Source organism: Musca vetustissima, unplaced genomic scaffold (assembly GCF_032173495.1).
Source record: "Musca vetustissima isolate MV318-11 ecotype Yass unplaced genomic scaffold, APGP_CSIRO_Mvet_v1 utg9226, whole genome shotgun sequence".
NCBI classification, from domain to species: Eukaryota; Metazoa; Arthropoda; class Insecta; order Diptera; family Muscidae; genus Musca; species Musca vetustissima.
The window spans coordinates 607530-623488 of NW_026885273.1; the positions used below are offsets into that span (position 1 = coordinate 607530).

Below are 15959 nucleotides of genomic sequence, written 5' to 3' on the forward strand. Positions count from 1 at the left end.
ACGGAACTTGGAGTACATTTACATTTAACCGGATTTCGTTAACCCAGTGGGTTTCAATTGTCATTTCCTTTGCATATATGTCAAATAAATCCTCATAAAGTAGGTTAACCCGGTAAAAGGTTCTAATGTATATGCCGTTTTGTTTTTCAAACAATTTGAAATTGATAGATGAGTTACAAATTAAAAATGGTTGCCATTATTAATTTCTCAAATGAGAGTATCTTTTGTAATTATGCCATGGACAGAAAAGTAAATTCCGAAGAAAATTTATGAGAATAGGGGCGTAGGGTTTTTTATGGAAAGTGGAACTGTAAACTGTTAGATACTACTTACTGCACATGGTCACACGCTATTGTATGCATGTCTATTGGCATATTCAAAAAAAAATTTCTACAGATTTTAAGATGGACAATTCTATTCATAATTGCATATAAATTTACCTGATATGTACAAACATACTTATTTTTTAATCAAGATTTGCGGTCAATAAAATACAATCAAATATAAAGTAAATTATCCGACAAATCGATGGCATTAAATTAATAATCAAACTTTTGTGTTTTTATAAGCACTTCAAAATTGAATATTGAAGTGTATGAAAACTTTTTCTAATAAGTATATATAAGTGACTGTAATTTGAGATTCCGGGACCTAGGTTCCTTTCATTATATTCAATGTCCCAGCCCATTTTTTTTTAAAAAGTGAGTATCACAATCAATTAGCAAGATTTGCTTTGCAATTTTTTCGTATTTATATATTTTACTCCATTCATATAAATTTCAATAAATATACGGTATTATATACAATATTTATTATAATCATGTTCATATTTGGTCTATTGTTTGGTTGTATGTACATATGTATGTGTGTATACCATTATCACTTGTGTGTAATACTTATGTGTCTATAGTTTGAATTTAGTTACTACTTCTCTACATAAAACTCTCGTTGTTTTCATGGACATTTGATGACCTATCTAAGGTTTGCTGGCGATTATCACTCAGCGAGCTCATATCGGCAGCATTACGAACGGAGTTAATGCCATTTGCTGAGGTACTGCTGGCATTTTCTGCATCACTTTCGGTGATGGGTCTCCTACGCGTGTCAGGCTTTTCATTGGTCCGTTGCGGATTCTTGTGTTTGACCAACTCATAGGTACATGTGTAGAGGAATGTGTATTGGGCCAGACTCTGAACCATTTTCATGCGCTGGAAACGCAACTTCTTGACCGTTTCGTATATATTTACTTTCGATTCATTCTTAAGTCGTTGCATGATAATGTCTAGACCAATGAAGGTACCAGTACGGCCCACTCCGGCGCTGCAATGCACCACTATTGGCGAATAGCTGGGAATCTTTTCGGCCTTAACTTTACGCACAAATGTTATCAAATGCATGGGATCGGTGGGTACACCATAATCTGGCCATTTCTTAAAATAGAAATGTACCACTTTCTGTTTCAGACCGAACATTTCATGGACAACGGACAATTCTGTGCGGTCGTAAAGATCGAAAGTTTCCTTTTTCTTTTCGGTGACGTTAATGCCCTTCGATTTGTACGGATAATACTCGTGGCATTTGATCTGTAGGATAGTATCAAATGTTAAGAAGAGGGAATTTTGGGCAATGCTTTGAAATAAAACAAGTTCTTACCACATCGCCTTCTCGAAATTGTGTTACCATAACAATGACGCGAACATTATGCTGTAATACCATACGCCAAAAATCGGTGGTACTTTCTGGTTTTGGCCCCTGGGTTGCAATATATTCCTTACGTCTGCGATAACCCTTTGGATTTGAACATAATTGAAATTAATTTATAAAAACTTTTTTGTAAATATTTTCATATGTAGGTGCCTTTGATACTTACATCAATAAAAGATGCATTAATATAGTCAGAACCATCGGCATCAATATCCAGAATAACACGATTTTTATCATCTACAAAGAAGAAATTTCGATGGTTTTTGAATGCAGAAGGTAAAACAAAATCTCATTTACAGAATGGAATCCAGAACAACGAACAGACAAATGGGGAGGGAGCTTTATCTAAATCTGAATCGTTTTCAACAAAATTATATGTCAATCGTACAAACTTTGGGCCTATATCTAAATCTGAACCGATATTCACGAAATTAAACACACAGCATTCTAGGCTCAATTCTGTACGCTATACCAAATTGCGTGCAAATCGAAAGATATATAGGGACATTGATGCACCTATTAACTATATCTAAATCTGAACCGATTTCTACGAAACTTAGCACACATTACGCTATGCCAAATTTCGTGCAAATTCAAGGATATATAGAGACTTTATTGCACAATTTACATAAAATCGGACGAAACAATATATAATGGAGCTATATCTAAATCTGAACCGATTTTCACGAAAATTAACACACATCTTTTTAGACATGGGCCAAATTTCGTGCAAATTAAAAGATCTATAGGGACTTTGGTGCACCATTTACATAAAATCGGCCGAAACTATATATGGGAGCTATATCTAAATCTGAACCGATTTTTCCCAATTTCATTATGGTTCGTCCTTGGGCCAAATAAGTGAAGGGTATAAAAAACGGACACTTCTTTCTTAAAAATAAAATAAAAACTATATGCTATAAAACAATTTATTTGGGGATTTATTTAATTTTCCGACTTTTCCACTTTTAGTGACTTATTTTCTTTTTTTTTGGAGGGGGGAGTTATTTCATATTACTTTATGGGAATTTATTACATAATGAAATAGAGTCCCAAATTTGGGAACATATTTAATGTTCTGTTTGGGGACTTATTTCGTATGGTCCATATTTGATAAAAACGCAAGATTCAAGAAGAAAAATGTAAATTATTCAATACATCCAGAATTATATATTCGATAGCCTCTCGGATTATTTCATAGTCCAATCTCATTTTCGAAAAATTGAGGTCCAATGATCCCGACGGACTATAAACCAAACCAACTAAACACGTTGAGAATTGGTAGGTTTTTGAAGAATAAATATTGGATTTCTCAAGCCCTTAGGGCTTATTTAGGTAGAGGCGATGTTCGTGGTGGGCGTTAAGATGAGTTGTTGACAAAGAATTGTTCGACATTGTTTTCACTCATGACCTCATTTTTTATGTTATTCCAAAATACTTACATGGAAAAATGTCGGCATATCGATTTTTATTATAACCCATTTCCGATGCTGAATAACTTAAATCCAGCGCCACTGCTGTCAATTCTTTAAATTCACGTGCGATTTTATCCGGTTTCGATAATTCACGATAATACATAGCAAATTTCTTCGAGGCAATATCACCAAACGAATCCTCTATGCCATGACACGATTCACGTTGCCTGTAACCGAACAATGTTGTTGTTTTGTATAATTAGCTCATGAATTACCCACAAATGAAATGCCTACCACTTTATACGTTTCGTGATCCAAAGATAAACGAAACCGGCTATAAAGGCCAAAAGCAAACAACTGGAGACACCAGCCAAAATTATGGTTAGTTCAATTAGAGCCTCTGTTCTAAACTCCAGCAGGGCGGCATCGTTATAACCCGATTTGGTAAAAAGTCGTATTATCAAATTGTATTCAGTATCTGAAAAAAGGTTTACAAAAATCTAAGTTATTTTTGTAATGCTATCGTTAATTATTTTCCCTACCAGGTTTAAGGGGTCCATTACAGTAGCGGTTCGTCTCACTGACACAATCTTCTGTCCCAATCACATACTCAATTTCACTTGATGATTGTCCTCGGGGATCCGGAGGCTTCCAACGTATCGGTGTCGTTTGATACTGAGCAATACATTCGACATTTTTATCACCATATACTTCACTCCAGGTCTTTACCGTAGGCCAGTTAACACTCGTATCCATGGCACCGTATCTTAATTGCATTGAGTCACGATCACAGTCCTGAAATTAAACGATATAATAAATTTGTAATCATTTTGCATTGCAAAGATATGAACCAATATATTTCCAAGGTCCCTGGTTAAAATTCAATTAATACCCACTTTCTCGGATAGCAGTAATGCCACATATAATATGGTTCCATATTCCGATTGTAAAATATCAGCTGGAAAACGTACAACGGCGATTTTTGAGGGGTTACTGCTTTCATAAGCCTCAACACGAGCTTTTCTCATGGCCTCAGTATCCAATCGTTGAGGAACTAAAAAATCAACACAATTCAATTCAAAATTCACATCCATCCAGTGGATTTCTAATGAAACTCACTTCCAGCGGGAGCATCAAATGTTGCATAGGCATTTTCACTTAAATATTCCACACCAAATGTCTTCACCGATGCACTCACGGTATAACGATATTCGGGCTTTAGCTCAGTTTCGTTGTAAGTAATAAGGCCGTCATTGGAATAGTCCGGTTTTATTTCACGCACAATATGCTGGTTCTCGTAACCCTCACGTTTTCCGGTGAAGTCCAGTAGGAAATATTCAATATCGCCATTCGATTTACATGGCGAACTCCAAGAGATCATTGCTTTTGCCTTATACTCCAAATCGGTTTCCAAAGGACCCTCCGCCGTGGCAGTTACCCTTTGAATACGTTCCGAAACTAGGAGAGGACGAAATGAAATAACATGAAAAAATTGCCTGCATTAAATAGTGTGTGTGTCACAAACATACTCCATGGCATGGTGGAAATCATGGTGGGCGCGGTAGTTTCACTGATGCCGAACTCATTTTTAGCTGCCACTTGAATGCTGTATCTTGTATACGGTTGCAGGTCGTCGAATGCCAGTTCCAGCCGGGATGTTTCACGCGGTACCATATCTGAGCTGGTCGTGCCACAATCCTTGGGTATGAAGTAGGAGGCTTCGACACGTTTGAAATAGGTGATGTACATGTTGATGTTGCCATTCGGATATCTGGGAGCATTCCATGTAAATTTCAATGTACTATTGGTTTGGGTTGTTACCGTTACATTTTCCGGTTTATCAGGAACTGAAATGTGGGGGTATTCAAATGTGATTCGTGCTTAGCAGGACAGAAAATAATTTATACTTACAATAGGCCTCAGTTTTCTTGACAAATGTCTTATTTGCCGACCAACCACCAATGTTGTAAAGTGCAGCATTGCAATAATAATCGGTGTAGGGTGACAGTGGACCGATATCCGTATTGAATAGTATTACCAGTTGGCCTTTGACATATTTTTCGGCTTTCTAAAATGTATATATGTACATAGGTATATTTTAACATAAAAAATAATATAATTCAAATACATTTCAGTGTAGTTTATTCTACGTTTAAGGTGGCGTATGTTTTATTTTCATACGCCACCCTGAGCTATATATTGTCGGTGTTACAACTTTTTTATATATTCCACTATAATTTCTTGATCAGAATAAAATTAGGTCCACGTTGACATAAAAAACTTCCACAATTTGCCAATACTTACCTTTATCGGAGCATCACTACGTGCTTCACAAACAATTCGTGCAAAAATTGTCTCACATTTATTATTCTTATCCGATTCACGGGCACTAATGGCAAAACGATCAGGATATACGGCCAATACATCGACTTCCGGTGCATCGGCTGCCTTCGATTTAGTTTCCGATTCAATGTGCAATAATTCACCATCATTCATGGACTTGGTGGTGGGTATAATCTGAATAGTATATGTAACGCAGGCCTTTAAACCCTCAATGGTTATGCTGGTATTTGTCGTTTTCTTATCAAAAGCAGAAACTTCATTATCCTCATCGTCCCAACCGGACAAACGATAGCCAGTTACGCATAAATCGGCAAATTCCGGTGGATCCCAGGAGATATCCAAGGAGAATGGATGGGCGACAACATCTTTTTTACGTACAACAGTTGGTCCTGGAATGCACGTGCAGATTTAGAGGGAGTCAATTGGTATTTTTAAATAAAATATATTTATTGCATACATACTTCCTTCCAAGGTATTAAAGTTTTTACTAAACTCTTCACCATGCGAACCATTTAAAGACTTGGGCACAATGGTATAATTATATTCTCCACATGGTTCCAGGCCATCAAAATTGGCCACTGTGTCGGCAACATAAAATGGTCCATATGATATGGGTCGAACAATTGGTCCAATAAACTCTACAATATAATAGTCTACACATTTGGGATTTTGTACCGGAGGATTCCAATAGAGATTGGCAGTGGTACTTCCAGTATCTGTTGAACTAATTGTAACGGCACCGGGAACTAAAATGAAATACGAATACTTAACATTTTTGCAAAATAATATGAAACATCGATGCGTATTATTGTTGTTGTCACGTATACGCAATGATGAACGATGAAATATCAGTACATATTTCGAAATTTACTTAGTCTTAGTCCACACTATAGAAATTTAATGAAACAAATTACATGAAATTATGAGTTCACTGAGGAAGTCATAAAATTACGATAGCGTGGACAGGGACTTAAGAAAATTATAAAATAAAATATGAAATTAAAAATGCTTATGCATGTTATTTGTTACATACCCTTTTCCGATGACATGAATTGCATTTGAGTTTTTGGCGTGTCCACATTGTTTATGAAAAACTCAACATCGTAAAGTTCGCAACCCTGAAGTCCAGTAATTGTGAATTCTTTGGCCGTTGGATCAGTAATATTTTGATCAGCTTCACACTTGTTAACTTTAAACAAAAATGTAATGTAATTATTTGGAATTGAAGATTATTAAAATAAAAAAGAATTGAAATTAACTAATCATATTGCAAACGCTAGGGAATTTTTATAAAGTTCGTGGTCACAACTAAAAACGATTAGTGGATTTATAATACTGTGGAAAGCAAAAAAAGTAATTATCGGGAAATTCAGTAGTGTTGGCGGTTTATTTGGGATACCATTTGTATTTTGTTTTTGCAAAATAGTCAGGCTGAGTCCCAGTTTGTTGTTTTTATAAAAAACAACTATTTATTAGTGGGGAATGTATGGCATTGTTTGCCGAGGGGTAAGGCAGGGAAGACTATAGTTTCGGATCACGCCACTGACCCTTAGTTTTTTGTTGGGATATTCTCCCCAGAAGCTATTGCTTCTATACAAAAAACCTTTCATACCCAAATGTCTCTTGTAACAAAGCGAAGTACTTAGCTGACCAACGACATAAACTGCATGAGAATTTCGCTGGAGCCTCACTTCGAGGTTAACAAGGCATTTACAAACACTACCACACCTTTCCCACTGTTGTGTGTTGTCACATCGCGACAAATGCACACAACGACTTTGTTGGTGTTGCTAGTGTACAGCAACAAACCAAACAGTTTAACCGTGCCTGCGTCTACAACTTCAGTAGTGTTGGCGACAAGAGACATTTGGGTATGAAAGGTTTTTTGTATAGAAGCAATAGCTTCTGGGGAGAATATCCCAACAAAAAACTAAGGGAACTGATGAGGATTCCCTGCCTTACCCCTCGGCAAACAATGCCATACATTCCCCACTAATAAATAGTTGTTTTTTATAAAAACAACAAACTGGGATTCAGCCTGACTATTTTGCAAAAACAAAATTATCGGGAAATTCCAAACAAATTATGATAGATAGATCAGTCGACTCTCTAAAGAGGTCTTTTCGATCCCCTTTTCCAGAAATGATTGAACCCCCATTTAAAACGGGTTTATATCAGGCCAGAATATTCTATAATATTCGTTATAAAGTTTTACTATGAGTCTCAGAATAGACTCAAAAATAAGCCTAAACGTCAAAAATCTTAAAAATATGAAAACTCATTTTAGTGTTAAACCCGATCTTAATCAGAGTTTTACCAATTTTGCCCACTAGATGTCGTTTTAGAAGGATTATATAAAGGACAAAGGTAGTCTCCATCAAATTTTAGTATATGTCAATGAACAAGAGAAATCAGTATATATTAGAACGTAAAATTCAAAACATATCAATTTTCCCAGAACTTTTTATACCCTTCACCAGACTGTGGTACAGGCTATTATGTCTTTGTGCATATGTTTGTAACAGGCAAAAGGAAACTAGATAGTCACATGGTTCCTTTTGAGAATATGCATTGAATCACTTTCTGAGTCGATTTATGCATATCCGTCCGTGCGTCTGTAGATGTTAAATTGTAAACAAAGTACATGTCGCATTTATGATCCGATTTCGATGAAACTTGGCACAAGTCACTTATTTGGCCCAAGGACGAACCATATTGAAATTGGGAAAATCGCATCAGATTTAGGTATAGCTCCCATATTTATTTTCGTCCGATTTAAGGTAAATGGTGCACCAAAGTACCTATTTAACTTTCGATTTGCACGAAATTTGGCATATCGTACTAAATAAAGTCTAGAGTGATGTGTGCTAAGTTTCGTGAAAATCGGTTCAGATTTAGATATAGCTCCCATATATAATTTCGTCCGATTTAAGATAAATGGTGCACCAAAGTCCCTATATATCTTTCGATTTGCACGAAATTTGGCACAGTATATTGAATTAAGTCTATAAGGGTGTGTGTCAAGTTTCGCGAAAATTGGTTCAGATTTAGATATAGCTCCCATATATATTTTCGTCCGATTTAAGGTAAATGGTGCGCCAAAGACCTTAAATACATTTCGATATTCACGAAATTTGGCATAGCTTACTGAGTTGAGTCTATAATGATCTGCGCTAAGTTTCGTGAAAATTGCTTCAGATTTAGCTATAGCTCCAATATATATTTTCGTCCGATTTAAGGTAAGTGGTGCGCCAAAGTCCCTAAATATCTTTCGATTTGCACGGAATTCGGCATAACGTGCTGAATTGAGCCTAGAGTGATGTCTGCCAAGTTTCCTGAAAAAATGCGACGTCTGTTAGGAGACTATTTAGAATATACCCAAAGGGGTGAAGGGTATCATATAGTCGGCCCAGTCCGACTTTACTACATTCCTTACTGGTTTCTTATATTAACTCTTTAAACAATAGTGATTTTTCGGGTTTGGTATTTCGAGTTGCTGGAGGATCAAAAATATATTTTCAGAAAATTATACATATATGTCTATTAGGGCGGGCCAATTTGTTTGTCGATTAAATTCAGCCCCTAGGATGATTCTATGGACACTTCTAAGCAACTTTGGTGAAGGAACCATAGGTCTATCTCGATTTTCGAGTCTCCCACTTTTCAAAAAATTAATTTTTCCCTATAACATAATTTTAATTCAAAATTCAATTTCTTTATTCATCGTTATATTATGGTCGAGAAATTCATCTCTGATCATACACATTTTAACTATTTTTCGTCTCTTTTCTGAGAAAAAATACAGTTTTTCGGTAAAATTGATAAAAAATTGAATTTTGAATCAAAATTATGTTATAGGAAAAAAGTCATTTTATGAAAAGTGAGATATCCGAAAATCGCGATAAGCCTATGGATCCTTCAACAAAGTTGCTGAGAATTGTTCATAGAATCATCCTAGGGGCTGGATTTAATCACGTTTTTCGGCACTATATAAATTGGCTCGCCCTAATGTCCACATTAAGTTAGCTCCGTATTTAGTTATTTTTATGGTCCTAGATGTATTCCATATAACCGAACACATTTGCGGTATTTTAAAAGATTTAAACGCATTTTCAACATGGGTGTCTGTAATTTGCAAAAAAAAAACTACTTTGCAGTACCGTCCATTTTTCGAAAAGAAATTTGAATCAAGTTCAAATTATTCAATATCATCATAATGGTTTTTTGCATTTTTAAAATCTCCCAATGTTTCATTCATTTACGTTCTATAAATTTTAAAATAACTTTATTTTTCCTCATCATACTTACTACCAGCTTCTGGAATTACCGTTGTAACTTCAACCAAGTTGTCCGCTTCACCAGGAACACAGTCCAACAGTGTCCATTTGAGGTAGTAAAAATTTACGCATGTAGTTGGAGATTCCAGTTCCCATGTTACCTTCGTCTCGGCGTTGGTGTTATTGGTGATTAACAACGACACATTGCCCGGTTCTAGGTGATGAAACACATACATACTTATTAATAGTTGGGAAAATAGAATCAAATTTTTATAACTAACCCATATATTCAGTACGGGCATTAGCTGGACTGGTATCAATTAAATTATTACTGATGTCGAAGGTCTTCAATTGAATGACATAGTCCTGACAGGGATTTAAACCCTCCATTTTTAGGAAGGCAATATCATTCGTGACTGTCCACTTAAAAATTAACGAATTGTCAAGCGATTTGGCTTCGATCAGGAAATTTAAAATACACGTTCGATGTTCCGAATGCCAGGTCATATTTATTGAATCCGGTGAGGGATCTATGTTTTCAATTTTTGTAGATGGCTCTGAAAGGAGAAAAAAAAAGATTATTAGTTGGTCGTAATTTGTACAATAGTTGTTATAAGAGATAATTGATAAAAAACTACTCCTTTGATTTTTTCTTAACTATATTTGAGTCCTTTATTTTGAAAGTGGTTGAAGTCCATTTTTCATTTTATTGACAAATTAATGTGCCCGTAAACATGATAGTTGATATAACGTATTATGTTTTGTAAATGTTTTTCTAGGTTTGTATCAGAACCTAAAATGGACTTAAATCACTTTCAAAATAAACGACTCATTTGTATTTCTATTTCCTTTGTATTTCTATTATTATTATTACCTGTGTATTCCGTACTTTCCTCTTTGGTTATTTCTACCAATGTTTGCGCCTCCTCGTTCAGCTGCTTTACGGTAAGTACGGCAAAATATGATGAACAAGGGTCCAAGTTTTCACTGCATTAAACAAATAATATTTGAATAAAAAATCAGATGCTTAAAATTGCATTATTTACCAAACAAATTCCTCATTTGCAACAATTTCAACATTGTTTTTATTATTTTTACATGTGACATTTTGCAGCTCATAATTTTCCATATCGACAATAGAAAATTTTAGACTAAATGGAGTCTTTTCCACATTTATCTTTATTTTATCTGTAAACAAAAACAGTGAAACACAAGTTGGATTATTTCAAATCAGGTTTATCATACCTGAAACATCTTCACCACTTCCTTCAGCTGAGATATATAATACTAAGCTAGACAAAATGATGATGATGGAAAGCTGCCATGTTGGGAACGGTGGTTTCCAACGTCTTCTCGAATGAAATTTCTTAGTCATATCGATATTTTCATATTCAATTTTCAATACTCTACAAAAATTAAACGTTGTAATTCTGCAACATTATTTAGAAAAATCTGCAATAGAGCCAATAAAAACATTAGATAATTATCGGATTTTGTTCCAGAATTGCTATTATAGTGCATTAAATTTAAACCAGTAAGATTTTTCTTATTTTCTATAGTATTTTTGTGTTTTTTCTAGGAATTATGTTTTTTGTACTGTTTTTGATTTAATGGGACCCCCAAATCTTTTTTTTTATTTAATTCTAAACAACACTAATTCCAGAAAGTCCCTATGAGTTTCCATGTGAAAATCTCTACAATTCTTGAAGTTATAGCCGATTTATTGTGTTAGCATCAAATGAGGGCTAGAGTAATTCTCAATCTTCAAACGCGTTTTTCTCCAAACTGTGTTTTTACGAATGGCGGGCACGATAACTCAAAATCTATAATCCAACCGGTTCCAAATTTTAACACGTTGTTCTGTACATATATAGGTATCGTATGAACAAGGATAAATCCAATACTTTCTAAGTCGATTTACACATGTCCGTCTGTCCGTCCGTCCGTCCGTCTGTCCATGTTAAATTGTAAACAATGTACAGGCCGCATTTATTATTCGAATTGGATGAAATTTGGCACAGCTGATTCATTTGGCTCAAGGACGAACCCTATTGAAATTGGGAAAAATCGGTCCAGATTTAGATATAGCTCCCATATATAGTTTCGTCCGATTTAAGGTAAATGGTGCACCAAAGTCCCTAAATAGCCTTCGATTTGCACGAAATTTGGCATAGCGCACTGAATTTAGTCCAGACTGATGTGTGCCATGTTTCGTGAAAATCGGTTGAGATTTAGATATAGCTCCGTTATATTAAAAATTGATTTTAAGTAATTGACGCACCAAGGATCCAATATATGGCTGATATGAACAAAACGTACTGAAATTAGTATTACCTAACCTGTGACAAGTTTCGTTTAAATCGGTTCATATGACGATATAACTTCCATATATATTTTCGCCCGATTTTAGGTAAATTGGACATCAGACTCCTCATGTTAGTCAGATTGACATCAAATTTTGCACAACGTACAAAATTGAGCATAGATTTACTTAGTTGCGTTTTCTAGAAGTACAGACATATTGATGACCTATTGATATTTCTTTGAAGTCGATTTACATACTTTTGTCCCATTGTAACAATCGAATGACATGTATATGGATAGATCTAAGTAGATTCACATTTAGATAAATATCACATATTTTATTTTATCCAATTTCATATATACTCATAGTGGTGAAGGGTATCATATAGTCGGCCCCGTCCGACTTTACTACTTTCCTTACTGGTTTTTTATCTTCGTTTGTGGCCAAAAATTGGCGATTTTCCAAAAAAAAATCAAATATCCGAAATTTTTTGTGTATGTGCTCCTGATAGTAGGGAAAATGTCGTTTTTTAGTTGTTGTTATACCCCTACCAGACTTTTCTACAGGGTATTATGTCTTTGTGCATATGTTTGTAACAAGCAAAAGGGAAAGATATAGGCAAATTGTTCCTTTTGAGGATACTTTCTGAGTCGATTTCTGCATGCCCGTAAGTCAGTCTGCCTGTCCTTGTTAAAATGAAATTTTTCACATCTCATTTATGTGGCCTTAGGACAAACCCTATTGAAATTGGGAAAAATCGGTTCAGATTTAAATATAGCTCCCATATATAGATTCGTCCGATTTTATGTAAATGGTGCACCAAAGACCCGATTGCCGCAAAAATTTGCACAACGTACTAAAGTTACCAGAACCTAATATATATATCGTTAGCTAAAATGCAAAAAGGCGTAACTAATAAAAAATTTAAAATTGACTTTTTGAATGAATATTGTGAATGTCAATAAACTACATGTGTTGACAAAGTTTTACACGTCTGCGGTCAAAAAAGGAGCTTCTATTAACAAAAAACAAAAATACGTAACTACAAGTGGGTTTATAATAATAATAATATAATAATTGAAAAACAATTTTGTTTTATTTAGGTATACATCTGTCAGTGTATTAAAAGTGAACTTAGAAAAATCGTCATTTGACATGTTTATTGTTTTCATTCAAAACAGTTTTTTGCTTCTCCTACACAATTATGCTTTTGTTAGTTACGCCTTTTTGCATTTTAGCTAACGATATATCGACGCCTCCGAAGAATAGTATGCTAAGTCTGAAAAGTGAGTTTTTCAGGAGAAGCTCTCAAAGTTTACGGGCGTTATCTCGGGAGCGGTGTGAGGTAGAACATTAAGTGTTTTACGGATTTTAACGAAATTGAAATATAATTTTGGTAGCACGTCTAAATTTAACATTTTTCTAGCAGATTATAGCTAAAAACGATTTAGAATACTTTAGCATGGACAAACATTTCATAATAAGTCGGCTAAGTCGACTTAGCATATTTTGTTACGGACCTTTCTACTCTGATTAGTCGTCTAAGTATACATAGCATGTTTTGGATTGGAACAAACTTATTAAACAAGTTATTGTACACAGCAAAATGACCAAAAACACATATTATTCAACAAAAAATAATTGATTTATTCTTTATGGTTTCGCCTAATTCTGCAATCTTAAATTTATTGATGTTGCACAACTTTTACAAAATTAGATATAATTATTTTTAAAACCTTAAATAAAATAGCATAACATTAATCAATAATGGGTAGGGCCTCCCTTATTTTGAATAAGATCAAAAATTCTATTCATCATTCTCTCTATCAATTTTTTTGCAAATCATTGTCGATTGATCGCCATTTATTGATTATTACTTCTTTGAGGTTAAAAGCGGTCTGGTATTGGCGGTTTACCGCATAGATACGACGAGTTAAGATTCCCCCTATGTTCTCGATCACATTCTGGTCGAAAGAACATGCGGACCAGTTCATACTTTAAATATTTTTTTTAAATATTTTTAACCATTCTAAAGTATGGCAACTTTTATGAAATGGCGCGTTGTCCTGCTGAAAAACGAGTCCTTCATCGTAGCTGCTTTCCCAAAATGGCAATAATTTGTCTTCAAAGACTTGAACGTACTCCATTGAATTAACTAGGAAATGCCAAATCAAGCATTCCGTCGCTATAAAATTCTCCCAAGACCATTAAGGAACCGGCACCGAAATTTCGTTTTGATGGACGGACGGACATGTATAAATCGACTCAGAAAGTGATTTAATGCATATTCTCAAAATGAGTAATGTGTCTATCTCGTTTCCTTTTGCCTGTTACAAACATATACACAAAGATATAATATTTTACAAAGGCGAGAACTAATTTCATCTTAAATTGCTGACCTTTATTTTCTTCTTTGTTACTTAGCATGGTCTCTGTAGTTATTATTGCTCCTTTTTAGAAGCGAAACAGATTAATAACATAATATAAAACTAAATATAAATAACTATTACCTTTTGACATATTTTGTGCCAATATCAGCTTTTTTCGCGCAATCGAACTCATATCATTTGTAAAAATGTAAAAATTTTCGTTCTTTATAAGTCGACTATTTTTTCCATAACTTATAACTTTGGTTTGGATTGGCCGATGATTACCAAAATTTCAGAGAATTTAAATTAAGGACCGTAGTATCTAAAAACGTAAAGAACTTTAAATCATGTTAAGCCGACTTAGCATACTATGGTTCGGAGACGTCGATATATATATATATATATATATACAATCGACTTCATGTTAATTGAGCTCCAAATGATCAATGGATGTTCGATTGAGATTTGCTTTAAATCTATTTACACAATTTTGCCGCATTGTAAGCAAACGACTCTATATCTGACCAAATGAAATTTAGTATAGGTTGCAGAATGACATGTTTTCGATTGTTCTAAGTCGGTTCACATTTGGATAAAAATCACATATTTTAGTTAAAAAATGCGATGTCTTTTGGAATGCATCTGTTGTATATACTCAAAGTGGTGAAGGGTATCATAGTATAGACTTTGCTGTCTACTGGGGCGAGAATTACGATTAAAGTTAGCACCGAGACCGCGGACGTTCCTAGTTCGTGCACCTCGTTAAAATGTTGAGTTTGCGGAATATATTAACAGCGACAATTCGATGATTAGTGTAATGATTTCAAGGCCACATTGGAAAGGTCTTTATTTTTTAAAAATAGTAAAAATAATTCCACCCCATTTTCGAGTTTACATTTTCAAGATTTTCATTTTCATAGTTTGATCACAAACTATGTTAAAAAAAGGAAATTCTTCATCGATTGGCTTTATCCTAGTTCATACGATAGCTATACACTCAGAGAAACGTGTCAAAATTTGGAACTGATTGTATTATTAGGTTTTGAGTTATCGTGCCCGCCATTCGTAAAACACTGTTTCGAGAAAAATACGTTTAGAGTTTGAGAATCACTTTTTGTTTTTGCAAAATAGTCAGGCTTAACCCCAGTTTGTTGATTTTATAAAAAAAACCAACTATTTATTAGTGGGGAATGTATGGCATTGTCTGCCTAGGGGTAAGGCAGGGAAGACTATAGTTTCGGATCTCGCCACTGATCCTCATCAGTTCCCTTGGGATATTCTAACCAGAAGCTATTAATAGCTTCTTTACAAAAAACCTTTCAAACCCAAATGTCTCTTGTGACAATTCGAAGTTCTTACGTTACCAGCGATACGACCCTAATGAAAAGTTCGTTTCGTTTGCGCCTGACTTCGTGGTCAACAAGGCATTTACAGACAACTACAATACATTTCCCACTGCTATGTGTCGTCACTTTGTGACGAATGCACATAACGTTGTTATTGGTATTGCTAGTTAAAGCAATAAACCAAACAGTATGACCGTGCC

General features: G+C 34.7%; 1 protein-coding gene across 1 annotated transcript; it reads right to left on the bottom strand.

Moving 5' to 3' along the window:
- Positions 1-932: 932 nt before the first annotated feature.
- Positions 933-11114, bottom strand: LOC133332462 (phosphatidylinositol phosphatase PTPRQ). The gene is made up of 18 exons (XM_061540864.1): positions 10985-11114; positions 10786-10927; positions 10614-10726; positions 10021-10296; positions 9771-9953; positions 6496-6651; positions 5924-6208; positions 5424-5851; positions 5031-5187; positions 4649-4966; positions 4239-4577; positions 4016-4173; positions 3662-3914; positions 3414-3597; positions 3147-3346; positions 1871-1941; positions 1654-1788; positions 933-1583 (listed from the first exon to the last, which is right to left on the bottom strand). Exons 1-18 carry the CDS (start codon positions 11112-11114, stop codon positions 933-935), a joined length of 4179 nt encoding a protein of 1392 aa, XP_061396848.1.
- Positions 11115-15959: the final 4845 nt, after the last annotated feature.